At 34.1% G+C, this 25006-nt stretch overlaps 1 protein-coding gene across 1 annotated transcript; it reads right to left on the minus strand.

The window, feature by feature from the left end:
- Window positions 1-2036: 2036 nt before the first annotated feature.
- LOC115445382 (zinc finger protein basonuclin-2) lies at window positions 2037-25006 on the minus strand. Its single transcript, XM_030171623.2, has 2 exons — window positions 24849-25006; window positions 2037-5934 (listed from the first exon to the last, which is right to left on the minus strand). The coding sequence occupies exons 1-2, from the start codon at window positions 24855-24857 to the stop codon at window positions 2782-2784; spliced, it is 3162 nt and encodes a 1053-aa protein (XP_030027483.1). The 5' UTR covers window positions 24858-25006; the 3' UTR covers window positions 2037-2781.

Consider the following 25006-nt stretch of genomic DNA (forward strand, 5'->3'; position numbering starts at 1 on the left):
AATGCCAGTACATCTTATACCGCATATTTTACTGCATAAATTACACTTAAATCTACGCAGATTTTTATGCATCCGTAATCTCCCTTTTTCCTCGATTTAACCCTTCTTTATCGTAATAAGCATAAACATGGGTATAGAAGACCGCTCATTTGAAATTCATAAATCACGCAAATGAGTAATGTTTGGCTCCTGGTCTTTTTTCTGCCGTCGGCTATTTTCTAACTTTAAGATATTTATTTTTTGAAATACTGGCTGTTTTTATATTAAAATTAGAGTTTATTTCAAAGGGCTTGTTCTATTTTTGAAGTTCGAATTTTAAATTAATTTTTGATCTTTGTATAGTATAGATTGCTTTAACGGTGAAGGAAAACATCGCGAGGAAACCTGCATAGCTGAGAAATTCTCTACAGGAAATTTGAGGGTGTGTGAAGTCTACCAATCCACACTAGGCCAGCGTGGTGGACTAAGGCCTAATTAATACCTCTCAGTAGTAGAGGACGCGCGTGCCCCGAAGTGGGACAATATGTAATATAAGACTGATATTATTATTATAGTATAGTATAATGATTTCTTATGTTTACCAGAATGTTAGACATTGAAATAAAACTAGTTTTAGGATTTTATAGCGGTTTTTATATTATTATTTTCTCCCGACGTGGAACGGAAGGCCATGGGTTCTAATCCATGTTTAGACAAAATTCTATGTTCGATGCAATTTGCTCAGTATTGAGTGTTTTACATGGAGTTTACGTTTCACTACTTTATGCTCTCCTAGTATTAACGCGTGATTGCTTCCGAAATCATAGCTTCGTGATGCCCGTTATCTCAAACCATCAAGGTACAGAAGTTTTTATGTCTGTCAGTACATTTACATGTAACATTTTGCTTGTTCTCCATCTCTGGTGTGCGGACGCATCAGCTCACTCGCGACTTTAACTCCGAAGGGTAGGCAGAAGCGCTAATAAAACGACTAATTACACGGTAAACCCTCTTATGATATTGAGTCGTTACAGCGATTTAAATTAGCTGTTGGCTGTAACAACTAGCAACTAAATGTTTGGACTGAATTGGAAAGCTTAGATGCAGTGATAAACTCAGAACCTACCGAACGGATTTCGGCGAAATTTCTTATAGGAAAATTAGAAACGCTAAGTAGGAGATATAGTCTACTTATTATCCTGCGAGAAATATAAGTATAAAGACTATCTATCTCAGAAAGCTATTTCACGCGGGAGAGGCCGCAAGCAAAAACAAATAATTTAATAACTTTTCGAAACGTTCGGAAATAATTAAAATATAAAAAACCGCGGTAAAATCCGAAAACTAGTAACTGATAAGTAATTATAAATTATTTATTAAAAAATCTATAGATTTTGACATTTATTTATTAATGTTTATACTTCATTTTACTGGACCAGCTTATTTACCGCTATGAGATTCTTCTCTCTGTGATTCCGTAATGTTTCAGCATTTCCGAATAACATTATGTGTTGGTACATACTGCGTAATCGTTGGAAATGTATCAACGTTTCGGCAAAAGGCAATATCTAAGCGACAAATATACCGAAAATGAATTGTATAAATATTTTTAATCGCAATATTTTTCTGCGTCATTTGATCTAGGTTTTGTAGGTTTAGGACAATTTTAATATCATTAGACTATATCTTTATTAAATAAAAAGTTAAATTGTTATGAATTTTGATATTAAAATCAAACCTTTAAAGCACTCTACTCAAAAAAATGCAGATTGTCGCTTAGATATAATTGCCTTACAAGCGTCGGTATGTTATAAAAAACTAATATCAGCACGAAATTAACATGAAACCTATGATTTGTATGTGTTTGTTTATATCGGGTATAATAAACTTATAGATTTTTTTAATCTGACTATAAGTTTGTTAGCCTGGCAAAAGCCGGCTTATACAAACTTGACTTTTGGGCGAGCACTTTAGGCGCTCGCAGCCCTTAACTTGTAGTTATTGATTATTATTTTGCATTGAATGTAAAATAAAACAATAAATTGATGCACCATTTTCAAAACATTTTATTACTTTATTATCGTTTGGCAAAAGGAAGTATAATATTTTCGTCGCTATAATACAATCTTATAATTATAATTTTAATACTTTTTGGTACTTAATAATTAAATACAACTAATATTTCACAGGTTGATAATGCGGTATCAGAAAATGTACAGGAATAATTTTGACATAGGTTAGCACCAAAACATTAGATATGATGGAGAACTACGATATAATTCAAGGTGTATTCTAATAATAAAACAGATCGATTCATTTAATTACATTATTTTACTTTGAATAAGCATTTTATTATAATGATTTCTATTATCCAAATTTACAAAATCAAATGCATATCCCTTGAGTTATAATCAAAACATTTTTAATTTTTTTTCTTACATCCTAATTTAAGTAAAATTTGTACATTATATCTATTATTTATTTACACATTTATTGCACAATTTATTACTATGGAATGTTGAGATTTCTAATACAATTTTATTAAAATTTAAATAGCAGCTCCATGCAAATTAAATTTTTATACAAATTACTAACAACACAAATTAGGTGACACCGGCTGAGCCGCCCATATTCACTTCAATACCACGCTTCATTCCACGAAGAATGGATTTGAGAATTATTAGGTACCGGCAATTACATATCTAGCTTAACTAGTACTATTTGGTTATACTAAGCGACATCACAAATGCTCTGGAGACACAACGTTATTCACCAGTCGATATGATTCTATTTTCAATGGCGTCACGATGGGTTCACGTGGATCCTCCTACCGTTTTGCCGTTGCGTGACATGAGATTCGTAATGAATGTTCCGTTTTGTTCTGGAGAAGAAGGCAGCATTGCAACCGCTCACTGAGCACCTGTGCAATGATTGCGAATGGGCGGTCTCACAATGATGCTTCAGGCTTGCCAGATCCTTGAAGTACTCCCTGCAGCCCCGACACGGGTACGTGCCATCTTTGTTTGGTCGCGGCGCTTCGTCTTCGATCAGGTAATTCAGCTTCCGTGGTAGAGGTGGGGAATAGTTTTGCGCATGGCAACCAAATGCGTTAAGACTTGGTGGGAGGAAACCTAAAGGTATTGGCGGGAAGTTAGGTAACATACCGAAAGGAGTGAAGAGGAAAGGATGCTGCGCAAACATGTCTCGACTGTTCAAATACTCAGGTAATTGAAGGGGTGGGTACGGAGTGAATGGTATCTGAGCCATCGGACTCTTGATCTTCTCTGTCTCTTTCGCTCTGTAGTAAATATGTGATTCCACGTACGGGACAGCACGCTCTTCTTCATTAAAGGTTGCGATGAGGTCCATCTGATCTCGAACCCTTTCTAACAGTGTGGAAGTTTCTTCAGTGACTCGAAGGTCTTCCGACGATAGTTTTCTGTGTAGCGTTACGTTCCCGCTGTGCCGGTCTCTGCTTCTTCTAGAAGAGTATGCTGCTTTACATCCCTCATAAGTACATTTGTACATGAGTTTCAAATGCGAGTTCTGGTAATGAATTTTAAGCATGTAAACATTCTGGAACATTTTACCGCAAACGGTACATTTTCTTGGATTCTCATGGTCGACGGGTACATCGGTAGTACTAATAAAGAAGCCGTTGTCAAAATGGCCGTAGATTTGGCCCTGAGTGTCTTCAATGGGGCAGTCATAACTTGATACTGATGAAGAAGGAGATCTGTCGCAATAATCTATTGAGTCGTTCATAGTTAAATTGTAAGGACCCAAATGATTATCATTTTTCTTCGCGATATTAGGAAATTCTCCTTTCGATAAACTTTCTAGTCGTTTTAAAGCATTTTCGGAGGAGAACTGTCCATCATTTGGAGTGCTAGATTTGAAAGTGTCAGTTTTTTCTGTAGGTTCCTCTTTAATCCGAAGGTCTTGAGGGTTGATTGAAACCTCCGTAGGTTCCTCCTTAATTGTAACCGCTTCTTGTTTTATTTTAACAGGTTCAACATTTTGCGGTTGTTGGTAGTTGCAATTAGTTTGATAATCTTCTGTTTTTACCCTTTTAAGATCGACTAAACTTTTTTCGCTATCAGAATCACGATCTCGCTTTTGGCTTACAGATCCATTTTCAGATACCTGACTGTTTTGTAATCTGACCGGGTTTAAGTTCTTGCGTTTTCGCTTTACGACTTCAGGACTACTATCTTTAGTATTATCTATCGTTTCGTTGTTGTCACTGATGCTCCTCTGATCATAATCTGTCTCCGAACCATCTACTGAACCCGTTGACTTGTTTAGGTTGGAATAGTAATCACTGGTATCTATGTGGTCAACATCATCGTCATCGTCATCTCCTGCTACGACCACAATGCCGTCATCTTCGTCCGATTCCATTTGACCATCATGATCTTTGTTTTCTGTAGAATCTGATTCTCGACGCAATGGTTGATTTTGGTCGAATGGCGGTGGAAAATTCATGTTAACATTGTTTTTGTAATCCAAGGGCATGTTCGGTGAGAATTGCCTCAAATTATGCGGAGGGTTTAAGAGAGGGTATGATCCAAAGGGATGCATAGGATTCATCACTGGAGGTATATTCAATCCAGCCCCATGAGGCGATATGAGGACTGGATGAGTCTGAGCGCTTCTACCGTCATGAGGTGAAATTTTTCTCCTTAGGTGGGGAGAGTGCAGTTTCGGATTTGGGTTTGCACTGTGCCGGTTTCTTGATCGTCTAGAGCTAAACATCATACTGCAGCCTTCGACCGTGCATTTATGCATTTCACGGAGATGAACAGCTGAGAAATGTATTTTTAAGGCTCCTTTGTCACAAAATGTTTTTAAGCATACGTTGCACTGGACTCTCTTCTTACCAGTTGCTGGGTTTATGAAATGTGTTCCCAAGTTCAAAGGCATTTGCGTAGCTCCCCATTGTCTTTTAGGTGGGCTTATACATTTACCTAATAAAATATTTCTAGTGTTATGAGGTGCATCCACATAAGCATCTTTACTTAAATTAAGTACATTTTCGTCTTCAGCTCTTGATTCTTCCAATCTTTCTTTCGAGGAATTATTTGACTTATTCTCAGGAATATCAACTGACTTTCCTGACATTTGTGGTAAAAGCGCTTGCAGTGATGCTAGTCCCATAGGGTTTTGACTAAGAGCTGCCACCATAGCTGCTGGATGGCTGAATGTTGATGGCATGGAGATGGGAGGCAAAGGAAGATTTGCGTGCAGTGGGAAATTAAAAAACTGACTCCTCATTAAGTCGATAGCTTTTTCCGCTGAGCTTGCATCATACGGTTTCCTTCCTTCATCCTTTTCGTTGACATTTTTGTGTTTACGGAAATCGAAGGGTTGCATATTTTGCAAGTGACTTAAAGGAGATGAGTTAACGGGACTAGTGGTTGAAAGTGGGCTTGATGAGGTAGATAAGCGAATGCTGTTATTTGGTGACACCTCCACTGGAGACTGTCTGCGATGAGGTGATCGGTTGTGAACTGGTGACGACCGCGTATGATTAGGAGACATAGCTTCTTTCTTTACTTCTACTGTATTTTCTAAAGAACTCTCCCTCCTTTCCTTCTCTTGCAATCTTTTCAGATATGAATAGTGATGTTTAGCTTCCATCATGTGTTGTAAATATTGAAGAGACTCGTCATTACGGATGTCTTTGCCAGACTGCTCCATTAGTCTTCTGAATTCTGCCTCCAATTTTGCTTGTTCTATCGCTCTTGCATCAAATAGCTCTGTTTTCTTTTCTTTCATCTTCTCGAAGTCTTCTTGCCCCGATGGAGAAGGCAGGTCGTTCTTTTTGTAGATGGGTAAGAGAGAGGTCTTGTGAAGAGCTCTCGCTTCCTGCAGTTTGAGGATCTGCTGTAAAGCCATGCTGTGCTCTGATCCGTGACCGCTCCATCTTTCCGCACTACTCGACTGTGATTCCTGAAACAATAAAATTTATTTCGTTAATTTTAGTTAGACTTGTCTTCAAGCTAGTCAAATGATTTAAAGAAAAGCTGTGATGATCATTTCAACCATTGCCTTTCAATTTGTGGTCATGTCCTCAATTATTTAGAATAACTGTTCGTCAATAATGATGTAATATACAAGTTTTGTACCCTTTCGTAGTGTCCTACGTATTTACGTAGCAATATGAGCATTACCTTATTTACAAAGATTTAATTTATTTGTACTCAAGTAAGGAATGCTATTCCTTATATGCTTAGTTTATGTTTAAACAATTAGTTGACGTAATATTTGTTAAGGTATATTAATATTTGTAAATATAGTTAAATGACAAAGGACTTGTAACATTGCAGTTGGGGATTTTCCACTTGTAACAATATTTCTTTTTAAAAGTTTGTTCAATTTTATTACTTAAATAATAATTGAAAGCCTTTACCCTATACGGAACAGTCTAATATAATACGTTAAAAAATAATTGATGCGTAAAAATTAAAGACTTAAATATTAACTAAATTCTCGTCCCTCAAAACCTCAGCGATACACCATCTACAGTCATAATATTGTATAATTATCAAACGTTTGAATCTCTCCAATTGACCTTCCATTTACATTAAACGCCCTTATGCAAAACGTACCAATACCTCAAATAACATGTCGCGGCAACACAACGTCCAATTTACAATAAAATTACACAGTTTTTAAATCGAAAAGATTATCGAGCCCTAAAACCTAACTACGGGTTCAAATAGCTCGTCAAATATAAACATCGGACGGAACCACACCTTGCGTTTTCAAAGGGTAATATCAAATTAATTCCGAGAACGCTAAGCAATTGGTTAAAATTGTGTAAAATGATGGTTTCAACTCGACTCGAGAATAGAAAAGTGGTTGGGTGTCGCGTGTTTGAAACGATTTAATCCGTAAACTAAATTATTATTCATTTGGTAAGCATTCGGGGCCGGCGTGTCAAAGTTAAACTCTGGTTAGTTGGTAAAAAACTGAGACATGCCGAGATATCTATTTCGATAAGCCTGTTATTATTTACTATTGTGTAATTTTGTTGATGCAAGCTTTGCTAGTGATATGACTTTTTATATGATGTTGAGAAATTGCTTCTTAAACCGGAAAGTAGAACAAATATACTGATAATGCTTGACAATCGTAGAAAGTAGCAATTGTAGTAAGTACTGTTACTTATACTACACTACCAGTAGGTTTACAATAAAGTCATCATCAGTAATAAACATCTATGTGAGATGCGAGGCACAATATACACCTACACTGGTGACTTATCAGACCGATTCTAGCCCGATAAATACAACCGTAATTTTGGCAGCGGATTTGAATATGTAAAATAAACTAATGTTAATAAAAGCTCCGTTAAAAACACAATGCAACCGGTCCCTCAACCCTGCAATGGAACTATTATCGCTTTTAAAACAGTTTGTCACTATTCGTGACGTCCAACATTCATAGCCATCATTATACGTTTGGGGAAAATTAAATCGCCGTTTGGAACAATCACAAAAAAGTATTTCTAATGCCACAAAATGGATAAACACGGGATAATAAAATGTCGTTTAAGAAAAATATACGTCTGGACAAACTCTTTTGGGTAATTATAGGGCGCTTTGTATGTAATTTTCTTTAGAGATTTGATTTTAAATTGTGGTGGTTTTAGACGTTCGTGTGTTTCTTTGGGAATTCGAATTTTGTGTCATTATTTAAATTTATTTTATTTCGAAATTTAAATTTTGTATTCTAAATGACGTAACGGAAAAATAATATCTTGTAAAGTTATTAAAACCGATAGTAAACGAAATTCAAGATCCCGATTCTCGCCAAGGTTAATTTACAGTCTCAACAACTCAAATCGCTTTGGTCCAATGTTTATAAACACTTAACCCTTCCATTGCGGTAAAATATTTAATTTCCCGAAACGGGTTGATTACGAAGCGACGCGTACCCCACTATTACCCAATCACCTTATTACCCCCATGTAAATTCATACTTTAATTAAATAATACATTTTCGGACGTATATTCGGCGGAACAAGTGTTAAATTATTTTTAAATATGTCATTGAGGTAAACGGACATGCATTTTTTATTTTTAAAAAATGGAACAGCTCATGTTGATGTGGTTTTTGTAACCAAGGTGGCGCCACGATAATACATAGTACGCTGGGTTAATTGATGCTTCAGTCTTTTTTTAATCTGTGGTTGGTTTAATTTTGAATAATAGTTATATTGTTTTTAATGAAATCACAGATAAAATAAATCTATGGACGATCAACTGCTGCGATATTCTTTGAGCTTAAATAATTTTCCCTCATTGTTCGTAAACTACGACATAAGGAAAACTTGTATCCTTTAAAATAAAGGTGGTAGATATTGTGAGAGGCTTATATGATATATATGAATGTGAGAATTGTAAGTAAAAAAACAGGACAATTGTGTACGAAACAGCATAATTCGTTGTCTAATGACGGTATAACGTAATATCTAACTATCAACATTATGTTCAGTAGCAATGAACTTTAAAAGAAATATGTCTCAACATTAAAATGTTATTGAATTAACATCAAAAGTTGCACCGTGAAGTTATCGCGAAACACCGACATTATTGGAACGTCCAAACGTTTTCTTATAAGGCGATCCGTGTACCACTGTGGGAATTTGACAAGTAATTGTCAACAAGCAGAGGAAAAAAATCGCAAAAAAGTATAGTCGAGGTGATTGACCCCGTAACTTTGACCTCAGTCGCTCTTAGTCCTACGCGATAAAGACCACATTCGCTTGTCAATGTCCAGCATGACCCACGCCTACCGGCGCTGGACAAGCGGGCATATTTCATATGCTTTTCAATCCGTGCCATTGTAATATGCGACTTAATACGTGGATGTAAGTTCTCGTTTGGTGCACGTGTGTGTTTTTTTGCCAGCTACGTTTCGCGAACATCGTTTTTCGCCGCTGCATCGCTGTCGTGGCATGCCATATTGTTCCCGACATGATACATGTAGCGACCGGCCCGTATCGTCGCACACACACGCCGTTCCATAATGATTAAACAAAAAAAAATCTAAACAAGTGCCCAAACCGTTAATTTAGAACAAAATTAAATTTTAACACGAGTTTCTTTGAAATCAATATTTATACGAGATTTTATAATTTATGACGGCCGTATCGTGTTTACAATAAATTATAGCCTTTTGATGTGGTGTAAACTGGCTAGATTATTATAAATTGTGTATTTTAATGTAAAGAAATCTATTGATGTCTTAATGCGGTTCGTAAACTAGAGTTAGCTCAAGATTGATTGCGATTTGAACGAGGCTTAAGGCGTTCTTGGGAACACGTGGGTGTGCTGAAATCAGTTCGAGTGAAGTTAAAGCAATATACAAGATGTATGGGAGCGGTAATGCGTTTTATTTATATTAATTTGTAGACAAGTACAAAGTGGAGTTTATCAATAATAGTGTAACAAACTATGCTTGACGATGATTAATTTGAAAATGATATGGGTAGCATTATTTTAACTCATCATTTCGTTCAAAAACAGCCGTTGAAGTTTCAAATAAATATAAAATGATTAAATAAACAAGAAAAAAATATTTAAACAAAGATTTCTGTTCACGATTGTACTCACAGATTGAGTTTAAGAATGTAGCCAGCAATTTACCTAATAATTAAGTTTACCCAAGGGTTAAATTGCGACGGGTGGTTAATTTATATTTACTCTGGTTACACCAGTAATGGTAGATCTGATAGTTTTAGAGGATTGTCGAAGGCGTCAGTGGTCATACGTATGATGCCATGCAAATTCTTAATTGACATATTACCAATTCTATCATATCTCATACAGATAGATATAAATTAGTTACTACATTAATATGTTATTTTTATTATTTTATGTTTTTATTGCGAAGTACATTTTCTTAGTTTCATAGTAACCGTGTCAGTTGTTTCGTGACCTCATAACTTTTTTTAAATATGCAGATAAAGGCTGAAGGATATCTTAATAAAACTATTTTAATCATAAATTTTATCATAATTTTCTCCCGACGTTCGATCGTCGACGTCTAACCTCCGCGTAAAGACTGTAAAAATTCAATTCCTTTGCCTATTTTTAAAACACTAAAATTATTAAACGTGTCAGTTTCCTAGTTCCCACGTCAGCCGTGTCGCATGTCGCCATATTGTTGCAAATTAAAAAAATACACACGGAACGACAATAAAATGATGACTCGCATCAATATTTGTGTAGATGGCGCCGCGTGGGTGGTCAGTAGCGTTTATTAATTCAATTATGACAGTACTACGAACCGGTGAATGTTTTGGGACATTATTCAAATCTTAAGATTCTAGCTCAGTTTATCGCGAAACCAGATAAATTAGAAAATAATTAGAATGAAGTTCATCTGGCGTGTTACTTGACGGACTGAAGTGGCGAAACGTCCATACAAGCCGATTCCTACCGGCTTCCTTTTAGGTTTATTTAAGTTTGTCTTAGTTATTGTTTACTGTTACATTGGCTCTAATTACCTTTTGAAAAATTTCACCCTTCACTGATTCTCTTGCCAGGAATACGATTTCTCATCACACAAGTCATACCATAGATATACCTAAGCCCGAAAATGCTATAGTACTTAGGCTTAGTGCTCTGCCTAACCTTCAAAATGGCGTGATCTTATTACGAGCAGGGACCTCATTACGACGACACCATAATCTATACCCAATTCCGAGGCACATTTTCATAATTTAGATTCAATATGATTATTAGTGGCAACGTCCACTATAATGCGTGTAATGATAGCGTTGTGCTGTGCCGGTTTATCTTAATCTGGCTTACCGCGCCTCCTCGCGTTATGGGTATTAAATAATAATTGGATAACGTATCGATCGGTTTGGTATTAAGGTTGAAATTAGCGTGGGTGAATTTGGGTTTGTCGTCTTAGATTCGCGTAGACTAAAAATAAAACTGTTAACATACATACTTTAGCTATAAGTTTAAAAATAGAAAAGAAACTTAATATTGATTTATCTTAAAAAATCGAATTCGCAATTTAAAATTTGAAAATAGAACAAACCTTATAATAACCGTCTTCCCACCAACGTTTCACGAATTGAGTCAAATTACTCAAATGGTTCTCACTGTCACACATTGCGCACACTGTATTATACTTAATAAGGTAAAGGTTCCTGTCACCGTCCACCGGTAAGATCTACCACACGACTAATCCTGCTAATCTGTGACACAAGTGTTTAAGACACCGCCCTGTGGTGGGGGTGGGTACCCCTTGACCTACCTGCGCGAACAATAGGGATTATGGACTGAGCCTATGTCACGTGTTGTCGTTAGGCTTAGTGGGGATAACGTTTATTGTAGCAAATAAAAATAGTTTTATATGATTATTGGGATTTTAATTTGGCACGTGTTGCATAATATTGATATTTTATATTATGTTTATACTTATATAAGTCTAGATATAAATCCATCAATATTAAATTCACATGGACTGTCTGTGTGCCAATTTTTTTCCTAATCCGTCCAGCGATTTTAGAAGTAATTTCTAACTACCATCCGAACATTCTCATAAACTTGAATAAATAATATAAGAAAAATGAGAAAGAAAGAAGTAAAAGACACTAATTAATATTTTCGTTTTGATATTCTTCCATACTTTTCGTAACTTAAATCTTATTAAAGGGAATTTAATTAGAATTATAAAAAAAAAGTATTATATAAATCAAGCCTAAATAAATCCCTTAGCCGGGCGCGGACATGCTTTAGTACTGAGAGTATTTAGGCTTTAGTCCACCGCGCTGGTTTAGTGCGCGTTAGCAGACTTCGTAAAACTTTAATATTCTTATGGAAAATTATAATATAGCAAAAATATATATAAATAGGTGTTGCCCGTCGCTTCGTCCGCGAAAAGCCTTTCCCTTTACAAAAAATCCTAAAACACAGTAATGAATTATAACACCACTAGTACGACTATCAATTTCAAAAATCACATTAAAATTCCCATTATGTCCTATAGAAACAAATTACCGAGATAACAAGTAGTGTATGTGTTTATTCAGAACATGGTCTGTGCTTTGCCAGACTTCATCCAAATCCGTTCGCCTATTTCTGTGCTTGCTTTTAACAAACATTTAAACATTATCACAATTTCGCTTTTTTAATAAGAATAAGATTTGTGTGTTATTTAGTTAATAATAAAAACTTCAAACGATTTTGTAACATGTAAACTGGTGTAATAATAACCTAAAGTACATACATTATAGCCTAAAGGTACATATTCCAGCTAATCTGTTTCCGCGAAATACTTTAACAACTCGTTGACTCTTATTCTTTTGTAAAACACTAAAAACAATATGTAAAATACTTGTACATTTTGCAAATAACGCAAAAATATGAAAAGGGCACGCAACCGTAAAAACCATTTCGGTAAACAATGGGTGGTTACTTAGAAAAAAAGTCGGCGGCTTTGAAGTCGGCCGTATGTGAGACAAATAGATAATAGACAATATGACACCGGACTACAATAGGGCCATTCACCCTACTGATAAGAGGTGTTGCTTTATTTTTGCGAAAGGTTCGGTTTTCTTGGAATTTTGGAAAATGCCAGTAGGTATGTAGGTTTAGGCAGGAAGCTTTTAGGGTTTGTTTTTAAGAAGCTATTTTAATGCCGCCGACCAAAATATTTTTGAAAGAAAGTTTTAAATTTTGTATTTGGAATAAAATAAAAAAAAAACAATTATTCGTCACAACGCTAACACGTTCCGAAGCGGTGGTATAATGATTCAAAATACCTTGTGAAAAACTATTCGAATAAATAAAACATTTAGTTTGAGTTATGGTGATGACTATATATCGTAGTTCTATCTCATTGTATAAAAACTTTATTCAATTAATATTTTAATCAAATATTAACCATATGGACCTAAGGTAATAATATTAGGTATAACAATATTTTAAGCGCTATTATTTTAGATAACGAAATTCTTCTTACATTACTTTAAGTTTTTGTTCTATAATATTTAACACATTTTCTGATTTATATCCATACGAAAATAGGCAGATGATTAATACAATATGTTTCTTGAGTGGTCAGAAGTTATTTACGGTGAGTTAGCGGAAGCGTAGCAGACTGATTGACGATTTCGGGAAGTAAAAATATTTTGCTCTCTACCTTGATATGGTTTTGAATTTCTTTTTACTAATCATACTATGTACTGTCCCACGGTGGAGAAGGGTCCACTAACTTGATTCTTGCCGGTTTCCCTTTATCTCAAATCTAATTATCATTACAATGTTTTGCGGACCGCATTATGCATATTAGTACCTTTTCATAACGCGGGAGAGGGGGGGGGGGGGTATCAGAAAAATGATGACGTCAGCAATATTTTTTTTTTAATAAGTTACAATAAAAACTTGTAAACATTATACCTACACTTAGGTAAACATTGGAAAGGTTAAGACGTTTGCTTACTTTGGTTGACAAGGGTAGGCGGGTTAAAATACTAAAATCTTGCTTACCTAAAGGCTCCTATCCCATATAATGTAATTGCGAGAGTCTAAAGATAAGTGAATGTTGGTTAGATCTATATTTTATTAGATAATGAGCTTACTTACATCCCGAAATAGACCTTTAGTTATATTATAGCTTGTAGTTTGTATATAATATGTTTTTAATACTTCTGTATTAAACTTGCGTCCGTGACTAATACAGTATTTTCTTTCTTTCTAATTAAGAAACCGCTCAGCGCATTTTAAGGAAATTTGGCATGTAAAACACGTCTCGCATTTACATTTAGCTCTTTTTTATTCGTAAAAGCAAAAAGTACAGGAGAACGTAAATTATAATAAATGTAGTAAGTAGGTACAAAAAAAACCTATGTTTCAATGTTCGTACGGCGTTTTGAAATAGAAAAATAATCTAATTTGTGTGATAAGTTATTAAGTTTTAATATAATGTATTAAAAAGACATTTGTTGTGGCAACCAGACAAGAAGTAAATTAACCAATTATCCGTGCAGTTTTTCCTCTATTATGCCTATTGTAATAAGCGATAATATCTATCTCAGCCGGCGCAGTTTTTTCCATCATGCAGTAGGCGCGAACAATAGCATGTGAAACATTACCAACCAAATTTAAAAACCAATTAGACTCACAAGTACACGCACAAAAAAACTGGCCGTTTAAACAGTAAAGCCAATCAATCAGGCACAGTATCAATCAAAACTGACAGTGGGAACGGCGCGACCGCACCGCCCACGGATCGGATCGTCGCAAAACGTCGGCCAACATTATAATCGCTAAATATAATTGCGGTGCAAAATTATTAGGTGCAAAGTTAGTACACTCGCGGCCCTGGGGCGTACAGTGCCGGCCACTATCTGATGTGTACGTGCCTTGACAGGGTAAGTGATGAGTGGAGTGATAGAAACCCGCCTCGGCTTATTGAGTTACGGCCGTGAGTGTATACGCCTGAACATAATGTTGCCGATTTAAAGTTATTATTGCACGTGTAAAGTTTGCCTATATGCAATTATTAACTTGTTACTCACATATATTAGAATTAATAGCGGTCATTTGGTTAAATAGCTGTTATTATAAAGCATTTTTTTCATTGAGTTAGTTCTGTTTTTGCGTCTACGAATGTGTTAAATAATGTGAAGATTTGCTGGTAGGTGAAAGTGGCTGGCGTCCATTGCGATTTGCATCTGTCTATGTACTAATACGCGTTTATGTATAATTTGACGTGTTTTACTGCAGGATATAATGAGGCGGAACGAACGACCGCAGCGGTCGAATCCAATTAATGCGTCTTACGATTTTCTAGGATCAATTAATAGTTATAAATGAGTATAGATACATGCATCTAGTTAAGTAAATCGTAGTTATAAATACAGGCGTATATCTGGACATAGATATATATAGTAGAGAATAGAGAAGCACAAATTATTTTGGTTGTTCTTATGCTCTTGGAAAGGATACGTTTTTCAGACAATGTGAAATTTAATTGCTTTTGTGAGATATAGTTTTAGGAAAGGTATTGCTAATTAATTTTTATATTTTAATATCCCAAATATTTATTTTGCGACAATTTATTTCGTAATTAAACAAAATTATCATCAAATATTATGCTATGGCCACAATAAAGTTATAATATTAATATCAATATCAACTACAGCAATAAATAATTAAAATTAAATCCCAAATGCGTTTAATTAAAATTAAATCCCAAATGCTACGTCTAAAATTATTCTCAATTAATAACCTTTAAAAGTTAGTGTGTACGCACCATTACTACACATTAAAAGAGTAAAAAAGAAAGATGTTAATGTAAAGCATAAAAACACGGATCATAATTTGACAGTTTTTAAAGATGCGATCTCAACGTTGACGTGTGGCGTTTCTTTATACCTACGGTGTAAACGGTTGATTTATGTGCGTCGAATTTATAAGATTATGTGCAATTTATTTTTATATTTTTTATTCGTATCCATAATTAATTGAATCAAAAATTTGTTTACCGTTAATATAAATTCTTTATTTGAATGTTTAAATCCATTAGAAGCCAAAGGGGATTAGAACGTTTAATATTTTATACGAACGTGTAAAGTCGTGCTCTGAGACATTTAAAAGTAACTTTGGAACTCAAAAACAGATGGCGCTAACAGTTTCTAAACTCTACATGCATAAATTTAAAGTCAAAATTATTATGCATAATATTGTTATATAGCTCATTTTAAGCATAATAATATGATTGAAATATATAGAGAAGGAATTTATAATTCCAAAATATCAATTATCATTATTTTCTAAGATCACATTACACATTGTTTAGATTTATGTTGCATAGTTTCCGTTAAGGTGGTAGCTCAAGGTCCATTTTCATACATTTTGTTTCGGCTTTAATCTGGGTAACTAAACAAGTATTGGCAAGTAAAGAATTTAAATTCACGTCTAGTTAGTGATTAGTTCTCGCAGTTGAAGAAAAATGTAAAAATAATTAATAATCATGGATATTTCTGCCTTTAAAATTTCGTCATATTACCCAGATTAAAGCCGAAACAAAATGTATGAAAATGGACCTTGAGCTACCACCTTAAGTATAAAAACAGAAGCAGATGTTTACTATCAGTGACCTTGACCGGTGACCTTGAACTGTGGTATCGATTTTCCGCCCGCTGTAAGATGAAAACTTTGTCTGTTTGCGATTTGCGAATATCATAGTAGAGAAAATAAGTAAATACATAGCATTTTATGAAGTTGAATAAAGATATTGTGAATTAATAATTGATAATTTAACTATTTCTAACATATTAAGTAGTTTCTGTAGATTCGTTATTGTAGAGTTTTTAATATTGTATTAAATATTTCACCTATTTTATATAATTCGAAATTCATGAATAACACGTGTAGTTAGCAATACTCTTATTATTTTACGATTTATAGAAGGATTCATGTGACTTGATCCTTTACAAAACATTAATTTTATAATAATATACAACTGCTTGATAAAAAATCTCAAAGCATTATTTACCCTGTCTTATCTCTAAGGCTTTATTTACCGTAAAAGAACATGAATATCAGAGATTACCTCCCTGCGACAATTACCCGTTGCGAAGCTTACATAAATTGACAAACAAAACTGGCTAACCTAACCTAACCCAATCTCGCTAATGGCGCTCAGCTTAGACTATGCATTCCGTTGATGACCGGCGATTTATTTCAATAAACCACCGCGCCCGTAATGGCCACTGCCGGGAATATTATGTACCCGCGGCGTGTTCCTGCTGAAGAAAGTTGTGGTTAGACTGTGTGTGTGTGTGTGTTTTAACGTATATTTTCGATATAAAATATTGTTGGTAAGTAATAACTGTGTGCATGAATTTCTAATTAATTAAAGATTAGTGTGATTAATTTGAATTGACCTGGCAATATCTTAAGGTATGTTTTTTTAGTTGTTACCGTTGTCTTGAACTGGACAGATTATCACTTTTCTTTTTTTTGGATGGTGTTGGGCCATATCACGGTAAAAAGGTTTTAATGGCGTAGGTATTACAGGATGTTATAGAATATCAATAATGTTTTAAAGTAAGACAAGATTTATCTATACTACGATACATATTCAAAGATATTTCAATGCTGTATGAAATTTTATCATCAAGAGCTTTTATACTGCAGCAGTTATTAATTAAAACAAAATCAGTTAATTCAGACTTGAACAGAAAAAACTATTTATAAAATTCATTATTCAGTCATAAACTTTTATTAATATATATATATGAGTTCTATTTTCAATTCTCTACTTATTCTGTGTCCGCCAAAATAATTGCGACAAAGTGGCATCTCGATTTCCATTTTGTCAAGTTAGTCTTTTTGTTCTTATATTCAAAGAAATATGACTTATATCACTCAACCACGAATTCACACGTAGCCACGTTTATGTAATAATGCTCAACAAATATGGATGTCAAAAAGTCCAATGTAATTAGCACTTAGCGTATAAAGACTGTAAATATGTACTTTGCCAGTTATGAGAAGTGATGTTCAGAGTTTTTACGTATTTTATTCGTTGTTTAACTTGTGTGTAGAGTATAAAGTTGGTTATATGAATAATCTTTTTCATGTGCTTTCTTCTCTTTACTGAGAATTCGCTCACTGTTTTGTATTTTTACGGTATTTTTCATGTATGATTTTTGCTATAGAAGAATTGTTTATTATTAATATTTTGTATTTTAACAGGTTTAACAACTTAGTCATTCCAAGAGTAGTCAGTTTAGTGCTCGGTGTTATTAGGTATGAATAGTGTTGCCCAAATTCAGTCTTGGTCTTGCAGTCTTGGTCTTGTTCTTGCGTTTTTGCAAGACCAAGACCAAGAACAAGACCGCGTATTTTTAGCAAGACCAAGACCAAGACTGACCGTGCAAGACTTGAGCAAGAACAAGACATAGCCTGCAAGACTCTTGCGTCTTGCAGCTAGGACTTAGCGCTATTTCACTGAGTAGTTAGGTGTAACAGTTCGGTGTATAGGTAGGTACGCTTAGGAATTCTATGAGACGCAAAAACTGTATCAAAGAATATGAAAAACTGGACCTATGCGCATTACGACTAATACCATAAACATAGCGAATAAAAAATATCTATTAAAATCAAACTGAGTGCATGCATAGCTATGTTTTAACCATCGGCACTTTGATAATGCGGCATCAAAGGTTTTGTACTTACTTCTCAAAGAAATTTGCCGCTTTTCGGAAGTACATGGTTATGATACACGCGCCGGCGGCTTCTTTTGAAATCTAAAACAATCGTTGCCGCCACGCCGAAATCATAACATTTGACACTATTTGATTGCCGCCATAGGGCGTAGGTATACTCATGCAAAATAAATTTCGAATTTTAAGAGTAAATAAATAAATTTCTTATAAGTTGAAGGTTCAATCTCTTTCTAGACAGATAAGTATTGTTCTTTAAAATACAGTCAAGTTATTGTAATTAATTTGTTTTTTTACATGTTTTAGCAAATGTAAGCTTATAAATCATAAATGTTTATTAAGAAACAGTTACTTCCATGGAAAACGACATATAGGTCAGTTGATTTTTCGAATTTCTTATCAAATCTTCAGTTATTTATTAATCTGCTTGATCTTTACTATGGCTATGTTAATTCAAGCTCACAATGTTCCAATTCTAATACGTTTTTCTAAGATTTAAAGTAAACTTTAATAAATAGTAATAGACTAATAGGTAATTGCAAGACTTGCAAGACTCTTGCTGCAAGACCAAGACCAAGACCAAGACTGGGAGCGCAAGACCAAGACCAAGATCAGGTGTATTGGCGCAAGACCAAGACCAAGACTGGCTAAGTCTCGTCTTGTTCTTGCATTTGGGCAACACTAGGTATGAACCACCGATGTTGATTTACAACACTTGCAATAGCGTGTTTACGCGTGTCTACTTCTGCGATCAGCCTCTTAACTTTAAATCTGGTTAAAAATTTTACTTTAGACCTTAAATAATTACCGATAGGGTTGCTATTGGATAAAACAACGAAGGCAAAATATGTGCACATTGCGTTACGGCGTTATACAAACGCTGACAAGCTTCAAAACCGTTACAACACATATTCCGCATGTTTGCCCCATTATTATCGCGGGTAATATTTGTACAGCAATTGTATCAATTCAGATGTACCGCCCGCGGCCGGCGCGCGGCGCTGCGATCGGCGGCGCTTCTCGGAACTAATGGTGTCACGCTCGCGGCGCACGCGCATCTGTTGCGAATCTCGCAGTTTTACAATTTGATGATAGATTAAATTATTAGAAACGTTAGAAATGATCGCTATTGACATAATAATATGTGTTTAGTTGTATGAGATTATGATCGATGTAATTTTTTGTTTGTTGCCTTAGGGCTTAGCTTGATCGAAGGAGTAGGTGCTCGAGCGTCCACTAGAGATTAATATCATGGTGAAAAGCTTAATAGAACTTGTGTAAGGTTTGTACCTCAGTCTATGTTTTGCGTATACAATATTATATTGACCAGAGAAAATAAAAGATTTATCGGAAAGACGTTAAAAATATACTTGTTGTTGTGGGTACCTATTGAGACAAATGCATAGGAAAGGAATATTTCTCTATGTATTTAACGTGTCCAATTAAAATACAACTAAATTATTTTTCCACATATCAGCGTAGAAAATTTTACGTCTATTTAAATAGGGCTTTAGGTACATAGTACAAAAGTTCATAAAAAATAACATTGTACCGATTCTATAGTACTTCCGTGCGCTCGCGCATATTAGCGACTACGTGACATGACACTCAAGACTGTCACTGATGTGAAAAAAAGAAAAGTGATTTTTTAAACAAATACAAGTTTCTCTCACGGCCCTGTTTGTGTATTCACGATAGTCTCATTGTTTCTCGGATAAAAATAACCTTTAAAATAATCAAGGTAAGTCTGTCTGTATGTCAAATTACTATTAAATTCGTCCCGTCCTGCCTCTGCTACTAACAAACATCTAAATGTCTCTGTAAACTTTCGCATTTAACATATTAAGTAGTAATAGCTCTCTTATTTCTACCATAGACGTAATATTTATAAAAAGTATTTCTCTTACCAATATTATAAAATTCCAATATATATGTAATGTTACGATGTTTGTAGGAAGTAAACACAGCAACAGCTGAATTGATTTGGATGAAATTTTGCATATGGATAGCCCATATCTTAAATTAACACATAGAATATTTTTATCCCAGCAATTTGCTCGCGTAGGAAACATTTGAACTTTCATCAAAATGTTTAAATAATAGCGCAGGCATCGTATAGATGGCGCTATCGTTATATTTTGGAACTTTTGCAGTGAGAAAGGATGTTTAAGCGAGCGACGCCGCGAGCTACACTTAGTCTTCATAAATCCTACTATTAAAAGATAATGTCATACAAGGAATCCTTATATTAGGACGCGACATCAGCTCGGTGGCGGCAGTTAAACATGGGCGTCGGGAGGCATCGCTTACACCCCCACGTGCTAAGACAACGCGGTCCAAGGGCTTCAGTGTGTCTTGGAAACAACTCCTTACGCGTCTTTGACAACTTCCTTACATTCATTTAGAGATAATTCTATAAAGTATATTATAATAATGCTTTTGCTCGCGGTTTCGCACACGTGAATGATTTTTCCAGGATAAAAGTCCCACTATAACCTTCCCAAGGCCTTAGACTATCTCCGTACCAAATTTCATAAAAATCCGTTCAGTAGATTTTGAGAAAATCGATAACATACAGATAGACAGAAAAAGGGGCTATGTTTTATAATATGTATAGATGAGTTACTTACATAGTACATTGTATCGTTAGGAATTATTTCAGAAATCTAAAATTACATATTTTTTTTAAACATAAATACGAGCATGACAAAACTAGGCAGTCGCTCGCCAGCCGGTAAACGCCATGGCCCATGACCGTAGATATCATAACTAAGAATTTAGATCTACGAAGCACTGTATGGCACTTCACATCATATTTAGTATCAATACAGATTGTAATGTCCTTCAAGCTAGAGGCTACAACATAGCAACAGTTACTTTATAGCAGAAATAAATTGAATGGTAAAAGCTATGAAGCTGTACCCGTGCATATAATCTATTTCGAAGAAGATAAAAAAGTAGAAGGAAGAGTAATTTTTTCTGAATTTCTGAAGGTCTGTAGCACAACGTCTAAGAAAATGCTCCTCGGTATAATAATGTATAAGCCGACCAAATACAAAAGCCATACTCTAATATATGCGTCCCAAATAAATGGTAATAAATGAGTACTATCTAAGTATATTGCTTTAATACTGTGAAATAAAATTTACTTTAACAACAATAAATAAAACTTAAGAGTGTCAATCTAGTATATTTAAAATTTGAAGTACATTATCCTATAGTTTTCATAGCAGTTTACAAGAAACTTAACATAATTTTACGAGATACCTACATATGACGCAGTGGCTTAAGGTTCAGATAACCTGATTCAGTTATAAAAGTCCATTCGACACCCAACTAGGCCATCGTCGCTTACAGGCGCAGTTGGGTCGTTATAAATAATGGCAACCCCGAATTTACTTTTCTACTGCTTTGCATAGGTCTCCTCTATTGAGAGGCTTTAGGCCTCCACCAAACTGCTTTAGGTTTGGCTAAACCTTACCCTATTGATGACCGGCGGTAATATTTGATTTGATAATGAATTTTATAAAATTATTGATATTTGAATGAATTGATAATTTACATTCATGACCAAAAAATACAGAATAGTTGGTGTAACATAAAAATATCGTAATTAGGTGTTTTATCAGTTTTTGTATTGACGGTTGAACATAAAAAGCGAAAAAAAATATGTTTAGTTTTTGTTATTATATTTAGTGCTCTATAATTATTGTACTTATTACATGTCTTCTTTATTCTAGTATTTTGGATAGATCTCTCTCACCATCTATAAGATCTCCAAATTTTTTGTTACTTGTAAGAAAATGGATTTATATCTTATATTTGGATTTTATTGTTAATTAAAATACCACCATTATTTTACATAGAAAGAGAAATCTCATAATCTTTCTATATGTATTCTTTTTGTTCTTTATGTATTGAAATAAATTCATTGTATACCTAGTATTGTAAATTTGCGTGATTTTTTATACTTTTTGTGTTGTGTTTACGGGTGTGTAGAAAAATAAATTATATATTTTTTTCTGTAAAAATACTTTGAGTGTTACTATTGTAGGCACTTTTTTAAATTTAAATGTAACTGGAAAAATATTTAAAATATCAGCCGTCCAACTTCTATAGAGTTCTCTAAATTTTAGGCCGCACACCCGCGCACGATCAGAGCGTCGCGACCGCTATCATAAAAAAATAAATTGCTGTAAGTACATATTCATACAACTGGACCGCGAGCTTGTAATTCGCCTGATGAGTACCACTACTACAATACCTAAAAGAGTAACCAGGACATTATAATTTGCTGTAGAGGCCTGAACGGGGCTCCTAGTCTACAGTATTTCTGCATATCTTTGCTGCCAACCTGAGCTGGCTTCTTTGTTTACTTTATAGTCTTTCATTTATTTTTATGTCCAATAAATATTGTCTTTAGTTACATAAGCGGCTTTATTTAATAATTAAATATTATCATGTACCTTAATTTATCATAAGTGCAACTATGTTCGCCTATATGATGAATAAAGCATTTTATTTGTTTATTTATTATTAGATATGTATTACCTTTCAGAACATTAGCTTGTTTACTACCTTATAACTCTGGCCAAGAATTTTCTTTCAAATACCACGGGAACATTTCGCATATTATTCACTGGAGCTTAGATGTCAATTTCCCAATCATTTTTCCTATGAGATGGTTTTATTAGCTCGAACCCGCGCCATATAACCAAAACTCTATTAATATACTTTTTATAGGGTACTTCAAATTATATATGTATGCTTCTCTTTTTAAAAACTTCTTAGACTATTACGGAAATCTATACTATATGCCTCACATATAAAGGGCTATTTCACAACTTCTGAGAAAGCGCTACTCGTGTCATTAATGTATAAGCCGACCATACATCATACTCTAATCTATACTTCGAAATAAATGGTAATAAAATCAGTACTATCTATATCAACTGTATCATACCATAACAGTCAAAGAAAATTGGCTTAAAACTTATAAAACAGGCTTTAAGTAAAAGTAAATAAATTTATTAGTAAATTGTTGATATTATTGCAAACGATACAAAGTCCTACATCTAAAGTAAACAAAGATATTGAGGTCATTCCGTTTTGATAAAGTGCGTGACGGAAAATCTACGCGCGTTCAAAAGATAGCCTTTAAGCTCTCATTATTTGGGTAATTATTTTAGTCAAATACAAAATGTGGTTTGACAATTTGAATAATAACTATAAGTGATATATGTAATTATAGTACATGGCAGTAATTATGTTGTGAATTTTGAAAAAATCAAGAGAGGAAACCAGGATTTAATTTGATTGAAATTGCCGTAGATTTTACTTCTAACACTTGAAGCTCGTCGAACCAAAGGTGGTTTAGTTACAACTTATGTATTGTATGCTAAATATATAATTTGTTTTTATTGTTGAACTCTACATTTTAGCGTTACAAAAGATCTCTTTCTTTTGTTATGTTTTATTTATTTCTTCTTTAAAACCATTAATTAGTAATAATGTACTGAATAATAATATGATTTAAAAATATATTAATATAGTACACAATTTAACTTTAAAAGCAATCCTTAGAAAGTACCGTACAAAGAAAAATAATATAAAAAATATATATTGTAGCTATTACACACACAATACATGTACGTTTGATTTATATTATCAATTATATACTAAATTTAAATGCTACTTATGATATCATAAAAATATATTATCGTCATTTAATACCTATATTAATCTGAAGTTAATTTCTTATTTTTTAAAGTCATTAGTAGTATTTCATTTCTAACTATAGCTGATTAATCTATAATAAGCACTTCATATTAATGTATCTCTATTTATTACAATTAAAATATAAGTTCCATAATATAAAACAGGTTTCAATATAAAATAACAACCTAACATACATTTCCAATCATTAGTAAGAAAGAAAAATTGAGTTCGAGAAATTATGAACACCTAGACATTTTCCTCACAATTTGTGATACAAGTTTTTGTTAAACTATTCGTTAGTAGTCTTTAGGGCTAACTATAACATAGTTTTTCAAGGGCCCTTTTCACACAATTTTTGTAACAAAGGCGTCTATAAATTAATTACGACGTTTATAGCTAACAATTATGTGACCTTTAGTTTACGAAATGTTTTTAATGTGTGTAATTAAATCACTTTCAATTAGTGAACGCCTACACGATGCTGTCTCCGCATAATAGCAACTAATTGTTTTGCAATGATCAATGCGTTTCAATTGTTTATTTCTCTTCAATGATTTTAAGTTGTTGAATTTGTTAGGGTGGATTTTTGATAAATGTTTGGTTGATGTTTTAATAATTTAGAATGTTAGAAGATAGGTACATGATGCTATTATTATATCGTCAAAATAGATTTAATACAAAAAATAGCCTCAGAACAAAATATATGTTTACGCTTGTTAAAGTAAGTTGTTTAGACTTTTTTACTAAGAAGCGAATAATACGCAAATTCACGCAGTCATTCAAAATCAGGGGCAATAAACTAAACAATAACTCATAATCTATTGTATCGCCACTTAAAAGCGCCGACACAATACCAGAAAATCTGAAAACAAAACCCATTGAGACAACATCGCTAACGAGCGCTAATCCTATTGTTTACGCTTAAAAATGTCCAACTGACCTGAATCATGAATGCTTTTTGCGCTGTTCCTCACAAACACAGCGACACTACACTGTCCATGTCACTGTAACACTTGTAGTATCGAACACTATCGCGCATGGAGCGACGCGCCTCAAACCACGACCGCCTGACTCTCGTTGAGACCGGACACTGGGCTT

Source organism: Manduca sexta, chromosome 8 (assembly GCF_014839805.1).
Source record: "Manduca sexta isolate Smith_Timp_Sample1 chromosome 8, JHU_Msex_v1.0, whole genome shotgun sequence".
In the NCBI taxonomy this organism is placed as follows: Eukaryota; Metazoa; Arthropoda; class Insecta; order Lepidoptera; family Sphingidae; genus Manduca; species Manduca sexta.